Source organism: Pogona vitticeps, chromosome 3 (genome assembly GCF_051106095.1).
Source record: "Pogona vitticeps strain Pit_001003342236 chromosome 3, PviZW2.1, whole genome shotgun sequence".
Taxonomy (NCBI): Eukaryota; Metazoa; Chordata; class Lepidosauria; order Squamata; family Agamidae; genus Pogona; species Pogona vitticeps.
In genome coordinates this window covers 203,697,818-203,717,825 of record NC_135785.1, presented here as the reverse complement: position 1 = coordinate 203,717,825, position 20,008 = coordinate 203,697,818, and the positions used below count along the sequence as shown (strand labels likewise).

Below are 20,008 nucleotides of genomic sequence, written 5' to 3'. Positions count from 1 at the left end.
CTTTCGCCGGCCAACGCAGAGTCTAAGACAGAAGCGTCCGGCGGCGTGATTTGGGGATTCATGCGTCCCCAAAAAGCCCACTTTGTCCAGCCCGGGAACGGTAAAGAAGAGCAAGCGAGGAGGACCGAGAAGCGGCGCCTGACGGAAGCAAAGGGGCGGCCCCACGGCGTGAACGCACCCGCCGCCGCCGAGCGCTCTTAAAAGGCATCCGCCGGCGGCCGCCCTCCTAGTCGCAACAGCCGGAGACCGGTGGTGGGTCGGGCTTGGCAGTCGCCGCCGCTACGCGCACACACACCTCTTCCAAGCCTCCGTTTCTTCTCAGGGGCACCCGAGCTGCACCTTCCCCACAAAAGATGCCCCGTTATGAGCTGGCGTTAATCCTAAAAGTCATGCAGAGGGTGAGTGTGCGTGTGGAGGGAGGTCCGCATGGCTAAATGGTTGGGGGGGGGGAGAGAAGAGAAGCCACCCTCGCTCCACGCCCTCCTCCTCCTCGTCTCCCCCGTTCTCTTCTCCTTCTCCTTCTGGACTTCCCGCGCCGGCCCCACTTCCAATTTCTAGCCATGCCTCCACGCCGCCCTTCCTGTTCCCGTCCGCCCGCCTTTCCTTCCCCTCGGCAGCAGCGTGCGAAGTTGGAGGGAACAAAACCAGTCCCGTGGCCTTGCCCTTCTCCTTTCTCCTTCCCCGCTTGCGCAGTAGCCTTGCCGGAAAATTTAGAGGAAGGGGCCCTTCTGAAGGAAAACAAGGGGTCGTGGTTCTGAGGCAGCCCTGCTTCCTCTCCCACCCACCCCGCGCCTCCCGTCTTGTCCCTTCCTAAGCGCCTCAAAAGCGCACGGCTTCGCTCCTCTTGTTAAAAACCGAAAGGACATACTTGGGGGGGGCACTTCTTCTCGGTTTACCCCTCCCAGTGGAAAACCTTTATTTTCATTTTTAAAAATGTAATTGCTGTGTCGCGGGGGGGGCATGTTCAGCAAGGCGCTACTTGCAAAGGGTTCCGCGGGCCACACGCAGAGATGTCCATTTTACGCACCGACATGCGCGCCTCGCCGCCCGGTTTTCAGGCGCTGGCCGTTTCTCCGCCCTGCCCGCTTGTCGCATCGCACCAGGTGATCATTTTCGCGCTTGTTTTAAGCGCGGTCACGGCTGAACGGTGGACACGGGTGGTTAGAATACCTTTCGAAAGAGAGACTCCTCCTCCTCCTCCTCGGGTTTTTGAGTCTCGTACTGCACATTACAGAAGCAGGAATGAATTCCGCCCCAGAGAAAAGAGGGAATTTGTTGAGAACGGCAGGACAGAGAGCTTAAAAGTAAAATAAAATTTAGAAATCCTGCCGTTGTTGTAACTTCTTGCACTTCTTCCGTGGTTAATAACATTGCAAAGTAGTATGGGAAGCCTGCTGGGTTTCTTCTTGGCTGTGAACACAACGAGTGGTGGGGAGGAGCCACAGCAGAGCACTTTGCATGTGGAAGGTCCCAAGATCAATCCCCCACAGCTTGTATTAGGGCTAAAAAAAATTGCTGAGCAAAATACTGGAAAATACTTAGCTAGGTGGACCAGTGGCCTTATGTTGGTATAAGATGGATTTTTATGTTGATTATAGTGAAAAACAAAGAGTATGACGTTTATATTTTTTTCTTCTGGACTAGCATAGTCTGAAAAAGCTCTTGACAGAGATAATCAGGGTTTAAAAATGCTTCATTTTCTTTTCAGTGAATCAATTTTATGAAATAAAACACTTGTTACACTTTAAATTTTGACAGAATTACATGACAGTGTCATCTTGTGCATATCTACTCAGAGTTAAACCCCATTGAGTTCAGTGAGACTTAACTCTTAAATGAGTTTGTTTAGGATTACTAAGCTGAATGTTCTGGTATAGTTTTGCATCTGTAGATTTTACTGACTAAAATCTGTATTATACAGCTCAGAAGTTGCAGTCTGTGTGTTTGATGTACATACCTGAACACTTTATATATGACTCCTCTACCTTAATTTAGTACTGTATTAAATTTACCAAATTCCCTGGTTTATTGCTAATAAACTCTAAGACACTCTTGGAGAGTGTAAGCCTGGTGCAGCAGTAAAGTGCTGAATAGGATTCAGGAGTCATGGATTCAAATACTGACTTAATCATGAAAATTGACTGGTGACCTTGGGTCAGGCAGTCTTTCAGCATCGTATCAGAATTTTCAAAGTGGTACTTCTTCTTTATCACTACCTTACAACAATTTCCAGAGGTATCCATGTTGTTTTTGTTTCTTCTGAAAGTGTCCAGAGTATTATACTGTAGTTACTCTTCAGTGTAGTCAGTGATGACTAAAAGGCAAGACTAGGTGATACCTTTATAGACCACTAAAAATATCATACAATCTGCAAAATTTTGTGGATCAGGACCACTTTGTCAAGCATGTACCAGTGCAAAGAACTTAAAAGTCCAAAAGTTCATGGCAAGATGGATTTTGCCAGGAAAGTTACTCATAGATGTTAAGTCCAAAAGTTTCTTGGCAAGATGGTATGTATTTCTTAGATATAAGTCAGGAAAGATGCAGGCTGCATTAGAGCTGTTGTTTTAAAGTTGCTGCTGAGACAGCTGTGGATTGGGTATCACACCCCAGTTCTTTAAACAAAGAGGTAAACACCATGCGTGCATACACTTTCCCATTGGGCCTTTTTTTAAAAAAACAGACATAATTCTGCTTGGTTAGGGAGGTGGGGGTGACACAAAAAATCCCAGAGTCCTGCATCTGGAAATTGGGGAGATAATTTAGTAAACTCAAGTTGAGTAAGATTAAAGTCAAAACAATAATATTATCTAGTGGTTGCTGTCCTGGAATAAAGTCAACTGTTTATAAACATTAAACATGTTTATAGTATTTGCCAGTTTCTTACCATATACCAGTAATCAGGAAATGTATTTAGATAGTAGGTTATCTTACCTTAATTTTTGCTTATAAATGTATTGTAAAGTTGAGAGTTCAGCTCTTTGATTTCACTGAAACCCACTTCTGGGTAAAACTCCAGTTTACTAGATTTGTGCTGCCAATTGTCACTGCTGTTCTGTATACTCACCGGAAGAGGGAGGTAGGAGTCAAAACTGGTCAGTGTAGAGGACAGACTGTGTTGTACAGCAAGGCCTTTTCCTTGGTTCTATTCATTGTAATCTAGTTTTCTGTTGTTCATTTTCTCAACTTGTATACTTGTTGAGCAGTTATTCTTACTGAGAAAAAAATCATATACTTTACTGACCTGGTTGATGTAACATAATAAAACAAATAAATGCAGTTTTTGATTGTGTGAGAGTTGTGGAGTTACTTAGCTATAGAAGCTGTTGCTTTAAGTCCTGCATTGTATGATTACTTTAAAAATGAGCATCTTTTATCTTGACTGTTCAGTTACCTTGCTGTTGAATCTGACATGCAGTAGACCATGTTTGCTTACTTGTATGAAAGATCAGCTGCGTCCAGGTAACTATGGGGATGACCAACCAAGTTATGCTGAATTATGTAGTAGCAGCTCTCTAAGGCAACAATAAGACTCAGATTTTATTTGAGTGTCTGAAAATACACGTTTTTATGTTTTGACTTTCTGTTTCTGTGTGGAATAGATAAAGGAAATCTGGAAAGGGCTACATGAAAATTGCCTAAATTTAGGTAATTCCGATCAATAAGGCCCTTTGTTTGAATGTTAACTGTACAAGTATGTACTGAGAAACAGGCCTGCTGTTGTAATGTTTACTTAGTGGCTGTGACTGCAGCTGGCATATGTCCTACTGATTTTCTTAAGTATGTCAACGGGGACCATTTGGGTTGCTGGTGCCAGTTTTAAACAGCTTGCTTCATAGTGGAGGACATCAGTTGGTGGCAGGGCCAATCCAAGGAAGGGCAATTGCCATGTTACTTAATGACTTCATGAGTTTCCCTAAAACAGATTTTGTTTCATAAGATCTCCTGTGATCAAGTGAAGGCTTTTGGGTGTTGTAAAAGTGTGAGAAGTAAGGGAAGAATAATACAAGAGAAATGCTGGTAGATCATGATAATGAGAGTGTAGAAAAAAACGGAGCATGCAGTTAGTCTGCTGAAATGTCATCCTAAAGATTTCATGTAAGCTGAAAAATGAGATATGTCTTTTCTTCTCATCATTGTTCATTGAAAAGGAAAATTTGCAGTGTAGTTGGATTTAATTGATAGGGTGGGATCTGGAGAATCCCTTCTGGGATTCTCTTGTGGGCAAAGGTTGGGTGTTTCTGATGTTTGTCAGTTCTCACCTAGCCTCAGTCACCTTGGAACTAAAGTAAGAAAGTGGATATGGGAAGGTCCAGTTTCATTTGTGTTCTTTGGATGTCACCCATAGTTTTTAAGAGGTAGAATTTATTTTCAAATACTGGGTTTACTTAGCAAGTAAATGTAAGAATGTGCAGTACTGATGTATTGTGCCTAAATTCTTTGAGGTGATAGCATATTAAAACAAACTAAAAGCTGAAGCTTTTTATATTTTGCTTTTAGCTTGTGCATTAATTTGTTTCAAAATTTGATAAAATATTTCAGATACAAGTACAGTGGACCCTTGACTTACAGACTTTTTGAGTTACAGACTTCTCTGGCCGCAAAATTTAGGTTTGACTTGCAGGCTGAAATTTGACTTACAGACCAGAAAAAAACCAAAATGGAACAAAAACGGCCTTTTACGGGATTAATCGGTTTTCAACGCACTGTAGGTCAATGGAGACTTGACTTACAGACTTTTTGACTTGAGAACTGCCTTCCAATACGGATTAAGTTCTCAAGTCAAGACCCCACTGTAGTAAAAACCAAGAGGTCTCAGGATCTGATGTTGCTGATCAGATATTTTGTGTGCTTAAATTTCATTTGAGTTAGTTTTATAAGAGTTACAGTGAAAAATGATCTAATTCTTTGTTGTAATAATTAGAGTTATATAGTAATAATGGAGTTATTGTAAAGTTACTGCTTCTGTAGGGAACAGAAGATTCCTGGTTATATTAAAAATGCAGAGAGAGTTTCTTAGAGCAGGTAAAGTTATTTATCTAGAAAATTTTGCTGAAGTAATTCTGTAGTTTACGTTATCCCTTGAAGTATTTAAACTTTGTACAGTAGTGCCTTGCAAGACGATGTTAATTTGTTCTGTGAAAATCGCTATCTTGTGAAAACACAGTCTTGCAAAATGCGGTTCCCCATTGGAATGCATTGAAATCTATTTAATGCGTTCCAATGGGGGGGAAACTGTCTTGCGAAGCATCGCTCTTTAAAAAAAAACCCTTGTGAAACATGGTTTCCCATTGGAATGTATTGAAACCTATTTAATGCGTGCCAATGGGGGGAAAATCATTGTCTTGCAAAAATCGTCCATAGAAAACATCATATTGCGAGACGCGGTTCCCCATTGGAATGCATTGAAATCTATTTAATGCGTTCCAATGGGGGGAAAACTGTCTTGCGAAGCATCGGTCTAAAACCCCCCCCTTCTTGTGAAACATGGTTTCCCATTGGAATGCATTGAAACCAATTTAATGCGTTCCAGTGGGGAAAAAACGGTCTTGCGGAACATTGGTCTAAAAAAAAAAACCACCCGTTTTGCGAAGCATAGACCCAAACATTGTCTTGCAGAAATCGTCCATAGGAAAAAACGTCTTGAGAAGCGCAACAACAATTGCAAAAACCCATTGCCTTGCGGATTAATTATCCCGTGTAGCAATCGTCTTGCGAGGCATCACTGTACTTGAATCACATATATGTTGTTGTAAAGGAGGAGTGGCAGGAGGTAGTTTGTATTGAACTATTACTGGGTTTCTGACTAGACCATCTAGTACAAGAATATGAAAAGCTCTTTCATCCTCAGGGTTGAATGCAATTTCAGTGTTTTGCGGTGTGTGTGTGTGTGTGTGTAGGAAAGGCAATCTGGTGATCATTGGGGCCCAAGGCAAAGGAGCTGGACCAAAAAGCCCTGCATATTTTAACTTAAATTTCATTCTGCCAGTAAGTCTTAGAAGAGGCATTTCAACCTTTCTAAATGAGGCAGCTATATAGTACAAAGGTTATGAAACTAGTTGAAGGATGGTACCATGGGGAGGAGGGCATCATATTTATGGGAATCTTTGTAGACCATACTGGGCCCCCGTCATAACTCTGAAAATAGCTCACCTTTCCTGATCCATTGTTGTCAATACCTGTCTGAAAATATAACACAGTATATTTGATGGTTGTGCTCTGAATTGATTTGTTTGCTAAAAGTGGTAAGTTATGTGAATTGCACATCAATGTAAATTGCAGATTTGTAGGCTTCCCTGCGAATTTTGTTTCATTGTATAGATGTGTGGCTCATGCATATCATTCATTTAATTTTGTGTGACTACTTTGAGGTTTCAAGTAATTGTCCTCTTTTCCCATGATATATAGGTTCAGCCTGACAATTTAACCTCAACTGAATGTTGTCATCTTGTAGATTTAGTTATATACTTTAACTCTACTGCTGTAATATGCTGTGTTCTCCACAGCAGAGAGTCTCTTAAAATATGTATACTTATAAATACTATAGTGGTCCTTGAGCACTGCCTACCATTTATAATGGATTGGACGAAGGGCATTACACTGAAATTGAATCCAGATAAGATGGAGACTCTACTGTTGGGAGGATCATTGGACTGAGTAGAGGAATACCTGGCCTTGATGGATTTACACTTTTCCTTGAAGGATTGGGTTCAGTTTGGGTATATTTTTGGACCCAGCACTCTTTTTGAAGGCAGAAATATCTGCTGTGGTCAGGAGTGCTTTTTATCAACTCCATTGCCCAGCTGCACTCCTACCTGGGTGAGAAATGTCTAACAACAGTGGTTCATGCAATGGTAATCTCTAGAATAGATTATTGCAATGCTCTCTTCGCAGGGCTGTCCTTGAAGTCAGTATGGAAATACAGTATCAGCAGGTTCAAAATGAAGCTGCCAGACTGGTTACAGGTACCAGCAGATAAAAAAAACATATCATCAGTCTTGGTGCTTCTCCACTGGTTCCCTGTTAGTTTTTGTGCCCGATTCAAGGTGCTGGTCATGACTAGAGATGGGGATATTTGAATGCGAATATTCCTGCACAGGTGGCAATAACAAGGGTCCAGCACGTGGGGCTGGATGGTCCACTCACTGATGTGTCTCTGCTGCAGACACCACAATCCTTCCAGTGGCTTCGTGGATCGTGATTGGCTAGCCACCCCTGGTGGGAGATGGGAGGACAAACCTCGCTGCAAGGTCGAAGAGTGGCTTGCAGATCGCGGTCTGCAGAGCCATTGGAAGAATCGCGGCGTCTGCAGCAGCAGCGGATTGGTGAGTGGACCATCTGGACCCTCATTATCACCACCTGTGTGGGGATATTCATATATGAATGCCCCCATCTCTAGTTGTGTCCTATAAAGCCCTTAACAATTTAGGACTGCAATACTTGTCAGAAGTCTCTCCCACAAAATAGGTAACCGTCCCACATGCTCCTCACAGTCCTTGATGTTATCAGTTATAACGCGTAAAGAGGACAAAAGAGTTAACGCCAGAGGTTGTTTTTTTTTTGAGTTTTCTAAGATACAGTCCTGTTCATATTTATGCAGATGTAAATCCTTTTAAGTTCAGTGGGATTTACTCCCTATTAAGTATGCTTAGGACTGCAATCTCAAGGCCTAATAATATTATGCTTGCTGAAAGGTAGTGGAACGTATTTCTTTTAGCTATTCACATTTCCTCCTTTGACACTACCTGTCTGAGTTGCCTCTCTCTCTCAAAACGTCTACTTATCCCACCCATACCTCATATACTTCGATGCGGCAGGTAATGACCATGACAGAATCCCAAAAATCTATTACTCGAAACTGGCCCTTCTCTGTGGTCACCACATTGCTTTGGAACTCGCTCCCACCTGAGGTACGATTATCCCAATCCCTCCTTGGATTTAGGAAACAGGTTAAAACCTGACTGTTCACACAAGTCTTTTATGGCCTTACTCCAGAGTAATCTCACTTGAATCCCCCCCCCCACTTATAAACTTCCCTGTTTTTGCTGCATCCTAATTCAGGAAAAAAAGACTCTGGTTTGTGAATTCAGAGAAAACAGTGCACATTCTGATTATTTATTGATGAACTCTGTTTAAAGGTTGGAAAGTTATTTCTTTCATGATGTAGAATTCTGTGTGACATTTACAAGGGAAGAAAAGCTGCTATTTTATACAGCTAATTTTTTTGAGAATTCAGTTTTTTTCTGGTGCTTAGTAAAAGCCTTCTCTAATTCAATCTTTGTCTTTTGTCTTTGCTGCCTTGCAGGGTTGGTACAGTAGGCCTCACTAACTTAGCTGCATCTAAGAATTTCTGCTACATCAACAAAGTTAATGGTGATGCTCTTGTGGATTGGCGAATTAAAGTGCGTGCTAAGTATTTAAGAAGCGGAAAAAACAAATTTTGTCTTCTCAAAGTTGTACTGCAACCACTACTATCAAGACAGCAAACCAATGGACAAAGAATTTGATCCACAGTGTTTGTAAAACTAAACTGATTTGTCTTACTAAAGCTTGGGGTCTTTGATCTTGGACTTCAACATTTGGAATTTACTTTGTTTACAAAAATGAGGGCAGCTTTGGAACCAGCAGACATTGCCGTTGTGGCAGTGTATTTTGTGCTTGTGATGTGCATAGGCTTTTTTGCCATGTGGAAATCCAATCGAAGCACTGTAAGTGGTTACTTCCTGGCAGGGCGATCTTTGACGTGGGTAGCAATTGGTGCTTCCTTGTTTGTGAGCAACATCGGGAGCGAACATTTCATTGGTCTTGCAGGATCCGGAGCAGCAAGTGGATTTGCCGTTGGGGCATGGGAGTTCAATGCCTTAATGCTTTTACAGCTCTTGGGATGGATCTTTGTTCCAGTCTACATACGATCAGGAATATACACCATGCCTGGATACTTATCCAAACGCTTTGGAGGGCACAGAATTCAAGTGTACTTTGCAGTGTTGTCTCTGGTTCTATATATCTTCACCAAACTTTCAGTAGACTTATATTCAGGTGCATTGTTTATTCAAGAATCACTGGGTTGGAATATTTATTTGTCAGTTATACTGTTGATTGGAATGACTGCATTACTGACAGTGACTGGGGGTCTCGTGGCAGTCATCTACACAGACACGGTTCAAGCTCTTCTCATGGTTGTTGGTGCCTTCACACTTATGATCATAAGTATATCAGAAGTTGGTGGGTTTGAAGAGTTGAAGAGAAGATACATGTTGGCAAAACCAAATATTACATCAATCTTGTTGACATACAACCTTTCCAATACTAATTCCTGCCATGTTGACCCAAAGCCTGATTCACTGAGAATGTTGCGTGAACCAACTGATGAAGATATTCCATGGCCTGGTTTCCTTTTGGGGCAGACTCCAGCTTCTGTATGGTACTGGTGTGCAGACCAAGTCATTGTTCAGAGAGTTTTAGCAGCAAAAAACATTGCTCATGCCAAAGGATCCACTCTGATGGCAGGCTTTCTAAAGCTTTTGCCCATGTTCCTTATAGTTGTTCCAGGGATGATTTCACGAATACTATTTCCAGAAGATATTGCATGTATCAATCCAGAACACTGTATGCAAGTATGTGGGAGCAGAGCTGGATGCTCTAACATTGCCTACCCACGTCTGGTAATGAAGCTTGTTCCTGTTGGCCTCCGAGGCCTTATGATGGCTGTAATGATTGCTGCATTAATGAGTGATCTTGATTCTATATTTAATAGTGCCAGTACTATATTTACACTTGATATCTACAAGCTCCTCATACGGAAAAATGCATCATCCAGAGAACTAATGATTGTTGGAAGAGTTTTTGTTGCTTTTATGGTGGTAATAAGCATTGCCTGGGTGCCAATAATAGTGGAGATGCAAGGAGGCCAAATGTATCTATATATACAAGAGGTAGCAGACTACTTGACTCCACCTGTGGCTGCTATATTTCTCTTGGGTGTGTTCTGGAAGCGTTGCAATGAGCAAGGGGCCTTTTTTGGTGGAATTGTTGGATTTGTTTTGGGAGCTGTACGACTGATACTGGCATTTATCTATCGTGTCCCTGAATGTAACCAACCAGACACAAGGCCGTTCTTTATTAAAAGTATCCATTACATGTATGTTGCAACTGCACTGTTCTGGATCACTGGAATTGTGGCTATAACAGTAAGTTTGCTTACACCGCCACCTTCAAAGGAACAGATTCGCATGACAACATTCTGGTCTAGGAGAAAGAGGACACTGAAAGAAAACACTTCAGTGGGCAGTTCATTCAAAGCACAAGAGAAGACCATCTTAAAATATAGTGAAACTCCCAATCTTATCTCTTCAAATGGGAAGTCTGAAGAAAATGATAAAAATGATCAGCCGGAAAATGTTAATCTTCTCCTTACTTGCACAGATGACAGCAATCCAGTGATTTCTCTGAGTAACTCAGAAGTTGAGACACCAGTTGATTGTTACTCTAATGGTCAGGCAGCTCTTATGGGTCAAAAGAAGACTAAGGAGGAAGATGAGGAGGAGACAGAGGGTAGTAAGAAAAACTGGAGATTCATAGATTGGTTCTGTGGCTTTAAAAGTAGAAGTATGAATGATAGAGTCATCCCAGAGAAGGAGGAAGATGAGACTATTTGTCTACAAATGCTGGAAGAAACCCCAAAAGTTAAATTACTACTAAATTGTGTATTATTCTGTGTGTGTTCACTTGGAATATTCATGTTTGTTTATTTCTCTTTGTGAACAAATGATTACTTTTAAGAGTATGGTCAAACTGAAGTAGAGACAAGGTTCTTTGGAAAATATTTATATAAAAATTATGTATGTGTTTGTGTCTTAACATCTCAGGCATTCTTTACACTATTATTATCAGCCAAACTATTTTTCAACCAATCTGAAAATCATTTTTAAAATACATCAGAACATTTCTGCTTTAATGCAGAATGTCTGGGGAACTGCAGTATGGAAAGCTGAGTTTTGGATACCAAAAGGAGACATTAATGTTTTAAAGGTGAAATCCTTCAGCATTCTGTCAAAAATAAAAATAGGGTTAAGATTAGAATATTAACACTTCCAATCTGGTTAAGTTGTATATTATAAAGAATGCAGTAGAAGATTTCTGAATGTGAGTAGATACTATATTCTGAATGATGTGAATAAAGCAGCTTTTTCTGGGATTTTTCCTACCCCTCAGATTTACAGATCTAGCTATGTGTTCACTCCCCAGCCCCATAAATTTTATCTGATCCCTGGTATTTCAGGTGGTTGGAATCCCACACTGTACAATTCTACAGCTGCCCTTTTTCTTTTTTTAGATAAAGCCAAATATTTTAAAACAGTCTGTGCTCTTGCTGTCTATTTTAAAAAAACTATTAAAAGTAGTGAATAGATACCTGTGCAAATCTGTGCAGAAAGAACGGTCCAGACCAGACAAGCTGACATCCTCTAGATATACTGATTTCCAACATCTTACCAACATTCCTCGTAGGATGATGGGCATTGTAGTCCAATACATTTAGATAGTGTCAGTTTAGCAAAGGCAGCTCCAGAAAGTCAGTAGAATATTAATCTGTCTGGTATATTTATAAATGTATGTTATTTTGCTTGTATATCTATTTTTTATCATACATTTTTTCCATTAAAATCTTTAGGATTACTACAGTATTTTCCACAGTGTATGTTGGCAAAGGAAAGAATCTAGCGTTCTTCCACCTGCCCCAGCCTTTGTACAGTCTATATACAGTGTAATGTTCTGTTTAAATCTGTTCTGGTGTCTGATGATGAATTAGAAAAAAAAAACTGATACAGACAGGTGCCCTTTTCTCTTAACATTCCTTTATTTGGGTTTCATTTTTTTGGTGGGAGGCGGTTAGGAGCAGAAAAAGGTTATGTAATGTCCTCCTTTTCCCTTTTCAAAGGAAATCTTAATGTTTCAAGGCATATTTACTCTTTCCTCTTGAGGTTATAGACTAAAGACATGTAATGTAAGTAAGATTGGTAACCAAAGCAGAAAATATTTAAATGGGACAACCCCAGTGTAGCTATGAATATGAATTTCAGCAACTGCATTGCTTAACTTCAGTGCAAACGGAAGCATTTTGGCCACTGTTTTTCCTCAGGATTGGATTTTTAAATGAATGTCACAGGAAGGACTTGTCTTAGCCTGGCAGCTGTTGTGGTTGTGGTTGTGGCAGCAAGGAGCACTGTTTTTCTGTTCCCTCAATCCTCAACGTTTTGAATGCTTATGCGGCACAATGGAGGACAGTAGCTGCACCTCCGTGCTGGAGAATTGGCAACAGGCAGGGCTCATGGAAATAGTTCCTGGAAGTCATGAGTGACTGTAGAACCTCTTCAGAAAGCTCTCCTGTAGCATTCTGCCGTGTTGTTCATAATTGCTCTTCCAATCCTAATTGAGCCTAGGGGAGTTTTAATTGGTTTTAAGATAAGAGGTGAATGCTGCAGTTGAACCCCATCAGGAACGGGGAGCTCCTGGCCTTCCAGATATTGGGCTTCAACTGACTATATCAGCTAGGGTCCAGTTCTTATTGAACTTCGATTGGAATTCAGTAAGTGGACGTGTGAGGGTTCCCCGCTCCTGCCGGAAGGGCTACAGTACTGAAGACTGACATTCTCTGTAGTAAGAAAGAATTGTCTTAACAATTGCCAATTTCCTCCAAAGCTGAGATTGCAAGGGTACTTTCCAACAGTTAGCAATATGGTTGGGGGCCCTTATCCATGGGATCAGTATCCAATGATTCACTTATCCATGGTATGAAAAATATTAAAAGAATGAATCTATAAAAAAAACTATGTTCACATGTATTACCGGAACTGGCTACTAGCAGCAGCCAGAGACTGTGCCATGGATACTTGTTAGTGAATAATACATAGTATGATCTCTGGATGGTCAGTTCTGGTAATGCATGTGAAAATATTTTTTTGTTTTTTTCCCCCTTCCTTATTTCGTTCTTTCTATCCGTTGGTTGGTCAAGTATGTCCACTATTCATGGTTTTCAGAATCCATTGGGAGAGGCTTGGAACCAATCCCCAGTGGATATGGAGGCCCTATTTTATCTAAAACAGCAATGGCGAACCTATGGCACGCGTGCCACAGCTGGCATGCAGAGGCTTTTCTGCAGGCACGCGAGCCATAAGTCACTGGATAGCTACTCCCCACACACACACACACCCGCAGCCAGACCTCTGGAGGCAGCTGCAGCCATGGTGCTGGTGCTTCGACAGGCAGCAGGCCAGCATCTGCAGCAGCTGACACTGGCAGCAGATCTGGAATGGGGTCTCGAGGCACCTCTGTGCCCAGGATTCCCCCTCCTTCTGCCACTTCCACTTCCGCCACCACCACTTCTGGTTTTGCCACCTGCTGCCTGCCAGGTTTTTTGTTTCCAGTTTGGACACTCAGGCTCAAAAGTGTTTGCCACAACTAAAATTCAGATTGGGAAATACTAATGATGATACTGTCTTTAATCATGTTACTCTGCAACTTGCTTTGTAAATTGCTGTTTAATGCTGAATGACTCCAGATTATGAGCAAATCAGGGCCTGTAGTCTATAGTCTGACTGTAATCTTGATTTGCTGGTGTGTGATTAAAAGCAGCTTGCCATGTAATGTGCTAGACAGCTTTTGAAATTTGAGAGCTCTCAATTCATATATTAGGCAGTACAGTGGTGCCCCACATTACAATGTTAATTTGTTCCAGCGAAATCGCTGTAGAACGAAAACATTGTAAAGCGAAATTAAAAAGCCCATAGAAACGCATTAAAACCTGCTTAATGTGTTCCTATGGGCTTGAAACTCACCGTCCAGCGAAGATCCTCCATAGTGTGGCCATTTTTGCTGCCCGTGCAGCGAGGACTCCATCGCAGAAAACAGCGGGGGGCCATTTTAAACTGCCAATCAGCTGTTTTAAAATCGTCGTTTTGTGAGAATCGGTTCCTGAAGCAGGGAACCGATCATCACAAACCGAAAAAACCCCATTCAGATCATCGTTCTGCGAATGCAGTTGCGATCGCAAAAAGATCGTCGTAATGCGGTTTCATCGTTAAACGGGGCGCCTGTCTTGCGAGGCACTGTATATGAAATTGAGAGCTCTCACTGGACCAAGAGCCTACTTAGTAGAATGGCCTTCCATGCCCAGAGAGAGCAATTGTTGCTAGTTTTGAGATGTTGATTAGTAGAATGGCTGCTGAATTGGAGAATGTGGTTCTTGTTGGCACTTGCAGTGATGGCTGTGTTTTCAGTGAGTTGGCAGCTGTTGCATGTAGGTGGGCTAGCTCAGGGATCAGTTTGGCTCCCATCCATCTCTCCTCCTAAGATGCCTTTTATAGACTAAGCCATGTTCCAGGCATTACTGCCACATTAAAATAGCAATGTCTATTATTTCTTTTGTCCTGATCCCAAGACACAATATTTATGCAGTATTATGAATGTATATGGCAGCATTTATTTTGGATCAATGTTAATTATTAATGCAATACAGCCATATTCCAAGGGATAATGCAGTGTGTAAAAACCTAAATATCAGACCACTTTGCAAGTTAGAACAATAATGGAAAGGTTTGCCAAAGTCTATAGAAAAAATTACCTGCAAGTTTATCCTATTTGGGCCCATATAACATTTTTATTTTCTCTTTTGTTTGTACATGATCTATGTAATCTTACAACATTGTCATATTTAGGCAGCTATTTCATAACTAAAAGGACGTGGTGGCGCTGCAGGTTAAACTGCAGAAGCCTCTGTGCTGCAAGGTCAGAAGACCAGCAGTTGTAAGATCGAATCCACGTGACGGAGTGAGCTCCCGTCGCTTGTCCCAGTTCCTGCCAAACTAGCAGTTCTAAAGCATGTAAATGTGAGTAGATAAATAGGCACCACCACGGTAGGAAGGTAACAGCGTTCTGCGTCTAGTCGCGCTGGCCACGTGACCATGGAAACTGTCTACGGACAAACGCTGGCTCTATGGCTTGGAGATGAGGACGAGCACCGTGTCCTAGAGTTGGACACGACTGGACCAAATGTCAAGGGGAACCGTTACCTTTACCTATTTCGTAACTATAAATGATTTTCTTGGCATATGCTTACCTCTCCTGGGCTCTCCTGCTTCAGACTGCCAGGTTCTAAGCCAAAATACTACCTGTCATTTTAAGACATCATAGGATGTGATGAAGCAGTCAGAACAATGTTTCCTGTTCTGTTGTGCTGTGGGGAACAAACTGTAATCCTGGTTACTAAATCACTTGCAAAGTAAGGTTCTGCAGTGGTAGGATTAAACATGCTATTAAAAACCTTTTATTTGCACTCTTATTGCAGGTCCAGATTATCACCTAAACTGCTTTAATAAACCAGGACATTAAACTATGATTTGTTACTTTAGTTTGCGAGCTAGTTTTGGTTCAAGCAAACCACAGTTCCTGAGTTTATATAGGATATGAAACTCATTTGTTCTAAAGTTGCTTGTTCCTACTTGCAAAAGAGAGTGGGAAGGGAGAAAGTCTGTTTTAGGCCCAGTGAAGATTGTACAGTCTTAGATTTTAGGTATGAAACTGTGATCTGTTTGCAGGTTTCTTGCTCTCAGTGGTATCATCTGGTCTGGTAAATGACAGTCTCTGGGTCAGAACCTGGCAGTCATGTTCCTTCCTGTTTTCTCTCTTTAGCAGAAGATATCCTAAGTGTGACTTATATAATATAACCTCCTAAACCAGTTCTTATGTGGTTGCAAGAATATTGGCGTTCCCATATTTCTTTATTCTTATTACTGAAAATTCCTTTTAGAATATCTTCTTATGGTTTTTTCTTCAAAGTAAACAAGTAAATGTGTAGTAGCTTGTTATAGTGCCTTTTAGTAGCAAAATATAACCTTGTTAGGTTAGTGTATCTCATCTGTGATGAAACTACTTATTTCTTGCTAATTCTTCGTATTTCTACTTACATCATGAGGGAGCATTTATATTTTTCTAAATCCTTCTGTTACTTTCTAGCCATAGTCTAGAAAGTATTTAAATAGCAGTTTAGAGTCTGTTTATGGTGTGATATTGGTTTGTTTTGTTTTAAAAGAAGACATAACACATAGAACAATTATTCTCTAAATAATAAAACTGTTTCATGTATTGCCAGATCTCTGCATCTTACATTACACTGGCTTTTACTGTTTCATTACATGTAATGACATTTAAGAAAACTAAAAGAAAAATGGCCCTAAAGAAGAATGTTACTGCACAATTTATTGCTGCTTAATAATAATGTAAATTGTTCACCCTGTTAGTCATTGTTCTAAGAGTAAATATATTTTCGTGCCATTTTATTAACACAGCATTCTGAAACTTGTAAACCACTGTAAATTTTTCCTCTTCTAAATCTTGCCACTGAGGAGAATTCCAACTTTGATCCTCTGGGCTGTGTGCTAGAAATAATATTTCCTGCATTCCATAGATATGCCTTCCATCTATCTTATGGCTTGCCATATAGACAGCATGGTTTCTTGTTAGCGATAGTATAATCTTAACTGGGTTGTATATTCTTGTAAGAGGCTAACAGACATTCAAAGGGACTTTCTCATAGACTGCCGTTCATTTGTAGAACGTAAGCTTTGGTATTCTCTCAGGGGCCAGAACATGTCGAAATATGGGAGCAAACAATCATTCCAGTACTGTATGGATTTGGCCAGCTGTATGAGAATTCCTTCTGTGTCTCTTGCAAATTATTACCTTGCATGTCAGCATAACACTTGATCAAGCCCTGCTTCAGACTTTCAGACCTGTTTTAAAATTAGGGTTTCTAAAGTTAATTTAAACTAACAGAAGCTGTACGAGGGCTTTAAATTTGCACTGTATTCAGGGGAAAAATAGTTTTGATTTTGGAAAGTTACCCTTTTTTGTTGCCAAAGTTCCTTGCTGCTTTATTATCCAGAAGAAACAAGAGTCTGACTGTGATAATCTGTATCTTCTTTTTCTCTTTTGCAATCATTTCAAAACTCTTAGCATGGCACTTGTGATGTGCCTCATAAAATCACTTCCCTAGTGCAAAACACCTTTTTTGGGGGCGGGGGAAAGAAAGAGATGGAGTCTGGATTGTTGGTTAATTGTATACATACAAATGTCATTTTGTTGAATATTACAGCTTTATTTTAAAAATTCCTTACTCTAAAGTAAATTATAATGTATTTAGCTATGTGTATTTCTATGTGCGTGAATCATCCCCAAAGTATTCTTATTAAATTTACAAATTAGTTTTTTAATGAAATTTTGAAAAATGCAATGTATTTAAATTGCATATATTGTTTTCAGTATACTGTATGTTTGTGCCCTTAAAACTTGATGTTTTAAAAATGCACCTAACCTGTTATGTGTGATATTCTTAGTCAGAAGTGTGTAAAATGCTTAAAGGTTCTTACCAGAGAAATTGTGCATAACTCAGTGGTTTTAAATGTGTTTTGGTTAGTTTTTAGGGTAAAAAGTAGTTCTAGAATGTATATATAAAAGTAGGATTTCTAATTTCCACTGTGAGCTCTTTAAACTCTTGTTGGCAAAATAGCTTTTCCTTCCTACGAAACAGTTGGGGGGCTGGTTTCAAAGCAGATGCTTTACTTTTGTTCTGATTGTATTGAATATAAAATGTTATGTAGTGACATCTGATGACACTACTTTTCCATAGCATTTATCAGCTTCACTGGGCAAAGTCAGACACTGAGCAAAAGCGGTGATGACATATGACAATATGAAATGTCTATGAACACATGCTTTTAAATGAGGTGGATATAAAAATAGTTGCTGTGCAAAAAATTTAGTAGTCTTCTTCAAGAAGAAAGCTAATTCTTTTCTAATATTGCTACAGAAATAATTTTATTCATCCTCTTACTTTTAAGTACAGTGTCAAAGATGCTGCTGCTTTTATGTTGCACCTTTTTGATACAAGTTTTTTTTAATGTATGTCCAGTGTTATTTTTCTTCTGTTTGCCACTCTTGTGGGTTTTTTTTTTTTTTTTTTTTGCAGCTTATATTAAAGTAAAGCCGATAAATTGCTTTGGTGTTTTTTTTTAAAAAAATAGACATTAAAATCAAGATTTTGCAGACCAAAAAACTAATGAGGTTCCACAAGTTAAGTCTTCAGACACCACTCAAGCTGTTGAGGGAAAATATTAATCAAATGAGCATACAGATATAATAAACCTACTTGATTCCAGGGCTCTTTGGTCAGGTTTCTTTTTAAGGTTCATCTGTCAAGTAAGGCCATTTTATTGAAAACATCTTATAGTAGTACCTCTTACAGTACAATAGAAGCTTTAAGGAAACAAGTATTTCTTTACTGTACATTGCTATTGTCCAGACAGATTTGCCATTGAAAGAATAATTTGATTGTATACACTATTATTAATATAAATAACATTGAAATAAATTATCATGCAAACCTTGGTTCCCATTGCTAGCCCTGTGTATATTGTTTGCTGTATATTGTATTCTATCAATTTTTTTGCCTCTGGAATTAGTCTTCAAAATAAAACTCTTATTAGAGTATTCATATTATTAAAACTGTATTTCTTGCAGTTTGCATTCCTTTTGAATATTGAATTTTGTCCTGTCACAGTTATTGTATGGAAATGTTTAAACTTCTGTACAAACCTTAAATAAAATTACCAAAAAAACCCACACATCTTACATCTATTTTTTAAAACCATTTTGGAAAAGAGATTATGAGGCAAATTTCAAATAGGATGACTCTTCAGATACTTATTTTCATGCCATTGATTATACAAGGATTATTTTCAGAGCTTCATACATAATTTTGCATGGAATATTTCATATAAGGCTGGTTTGGGGGATGGCTGTAATTTCAGTTTCTCTGAATTGTTATTTTGCCAGAAAAGAAATGTACAGTGGTGCCCCGTATAGCGAGGTTAATCCGTTCCGGATTAACCTTCGCTATGCGAAAACATCGCTGTATGGGGCAGGAAAAGCCTATTGGAACGCATTAAACTTAGTTTAATGCGTTCCAATAGGCGCCAAAACTTACCCCTCCAGCGATGTTTTCGCGGTCCGGCGGCCATTTTGGAGCCGCCGATCAGCTGATCGGCGGCTCCAAAATGGCCACCGGATGACCCGAAATGGCCCCCGTCAGTGTTTTTGCGCCCTCCCCTTGCTTACCGAGGTCGCGAAAATGCTGCGGGGGGCATTTCGGGTCGTCCGCAGCCATTTTAATGGCCGCGGATGACCCGAAATGGCCCCCCGCAGCGTTTTCGCGACCTCGGTAAGCAAGGGGAGGGTGCGAAAACACTGATGGGGGCCATTTCGGGTCGTCCGGCGGCCATTTTGGAGCCGCCGATCAGCTGATCGGCGGCTCCAAAATGGCCGCCGGACGCCCCAATTGTGCGGCGATTGGGGCAGCTCCGTATAGCGATCCCCAAAAAGGGATCGCTATACGGATTCTTCGTTGTGCGGTGCACTCGTTAAGCGAGGCACCACTGTACACTGTTGTGGTCCACAAGCAGCCAAGTTTTAAAAATGCTGGCTAGGTTTAACTTGTTTGCAGTACAGTGGTGCCCGGCATAGCGACGATAATCTGTGCAGCCAAAATCGTCGCTATACGGATACGTCGCTATGCGAAATAAAAAAGCCCATAGGAATGCATTAAAACTCATTTAATGCGTTCCTATGGGCAAAAAACTCAACTTAATGCGAAAATCCTCCATACGGCTGCCATTTTCGCCATTTGGGCGTGAAAACACAGTGGGCGGCCATTTTTTTACCCAGCGGCCATCTTGGAACCACTGATCAGCTGTTGGGAAAACATAGTTATATGAAAATCGGTAAGCAAAACAGCTTACCGATCATCGCAAAGTAATATTTTCCCATTAGAAACATCATTATGCGATTGCAAAACGATCACAAAAAATCCGTCGCTATGTGGATTCGTCGTTAAACGAGGCACCCATTAAGTGAGGCACCACTGTATCCCCTTGTTCTCCTTGTTTCAAAGGAGTGC

The 20,008-nt window shown here is 40.5% G+C and overlaps 2 protein-coding genes across 4 annotated transcripts in view; both read left to right on the top strand.

Annotated features, from left to right (window-relative positions):
* Nucleotides 1–255: 255 nt before the first annotated feature.
* SLC5A3 (solute carrier family 5 member 3) lies at nucleotides 256–18,673 on the top strand. Of its 3 annotated transcripts, XR_012085118.2 has the most exons (3): nucleotides 256–398; nucleotides 8,306–12,386; nucleotides 12,728–18,673. XR_012085118.2 is itself a non-coding variant. In XM_020796279.3 (2 exons), the coding sequence occupies exon 2, from the start codon at nucleotides 8,604–8,606 to the stop codon at nucleotides 10,761–10,763; it is 2,160 nt and encodes a 719-aa protein (XP_020651938.3). In that variant the 5' UTR covers nucleotides 256–398; nucleotides 8,306–8,603; the 3' UTR covers nucleotides 10,764–18,673. The 3 variants fall into 3 exon arrangements, 2 of the variants coding, with proteins under 2 accessions (XP_020651938.3, XP_072850209.2); XM_020796279.3 differs by having other exon boundaries at nucleotides 8,306–18,673; XM_072994108.2 differs by lacking the exon at nucleotides 256–398 and adding an exon at nucleotides 7,171–7,325 and having other exon boundaries at nucleotides 8,306–18,673.
* The window catches only part of MRPS6 (mitochondrial ribosomal protein S6), a 41,469-nt gene continuing 21,721 nt past the window's right edge, over nucleotides 261–20,008 (top strand). Inside the window, exon 1 of the mRNA XM_020796280.3 lies at nucleotides 261–398. Coding sequence (XP_020651939.3) covers nucleotides 354–398 — 45 coding nt within the window. The 5' untranslated portion in view covers nucleotides 261–353. The remainder of the gene's footprint in view (nucleotides 399–20,008) is intronic.

What these genes read in the sequence shown, in the direction of transcription:
- SLC5A3 (XM_020796279.3), top strand. Translation starts at nt 8,604, where the DNA reads ATGAGGGCAGCTTTGGAACCAGCAGACATTGCCGTTGTGGCAGTGTAT.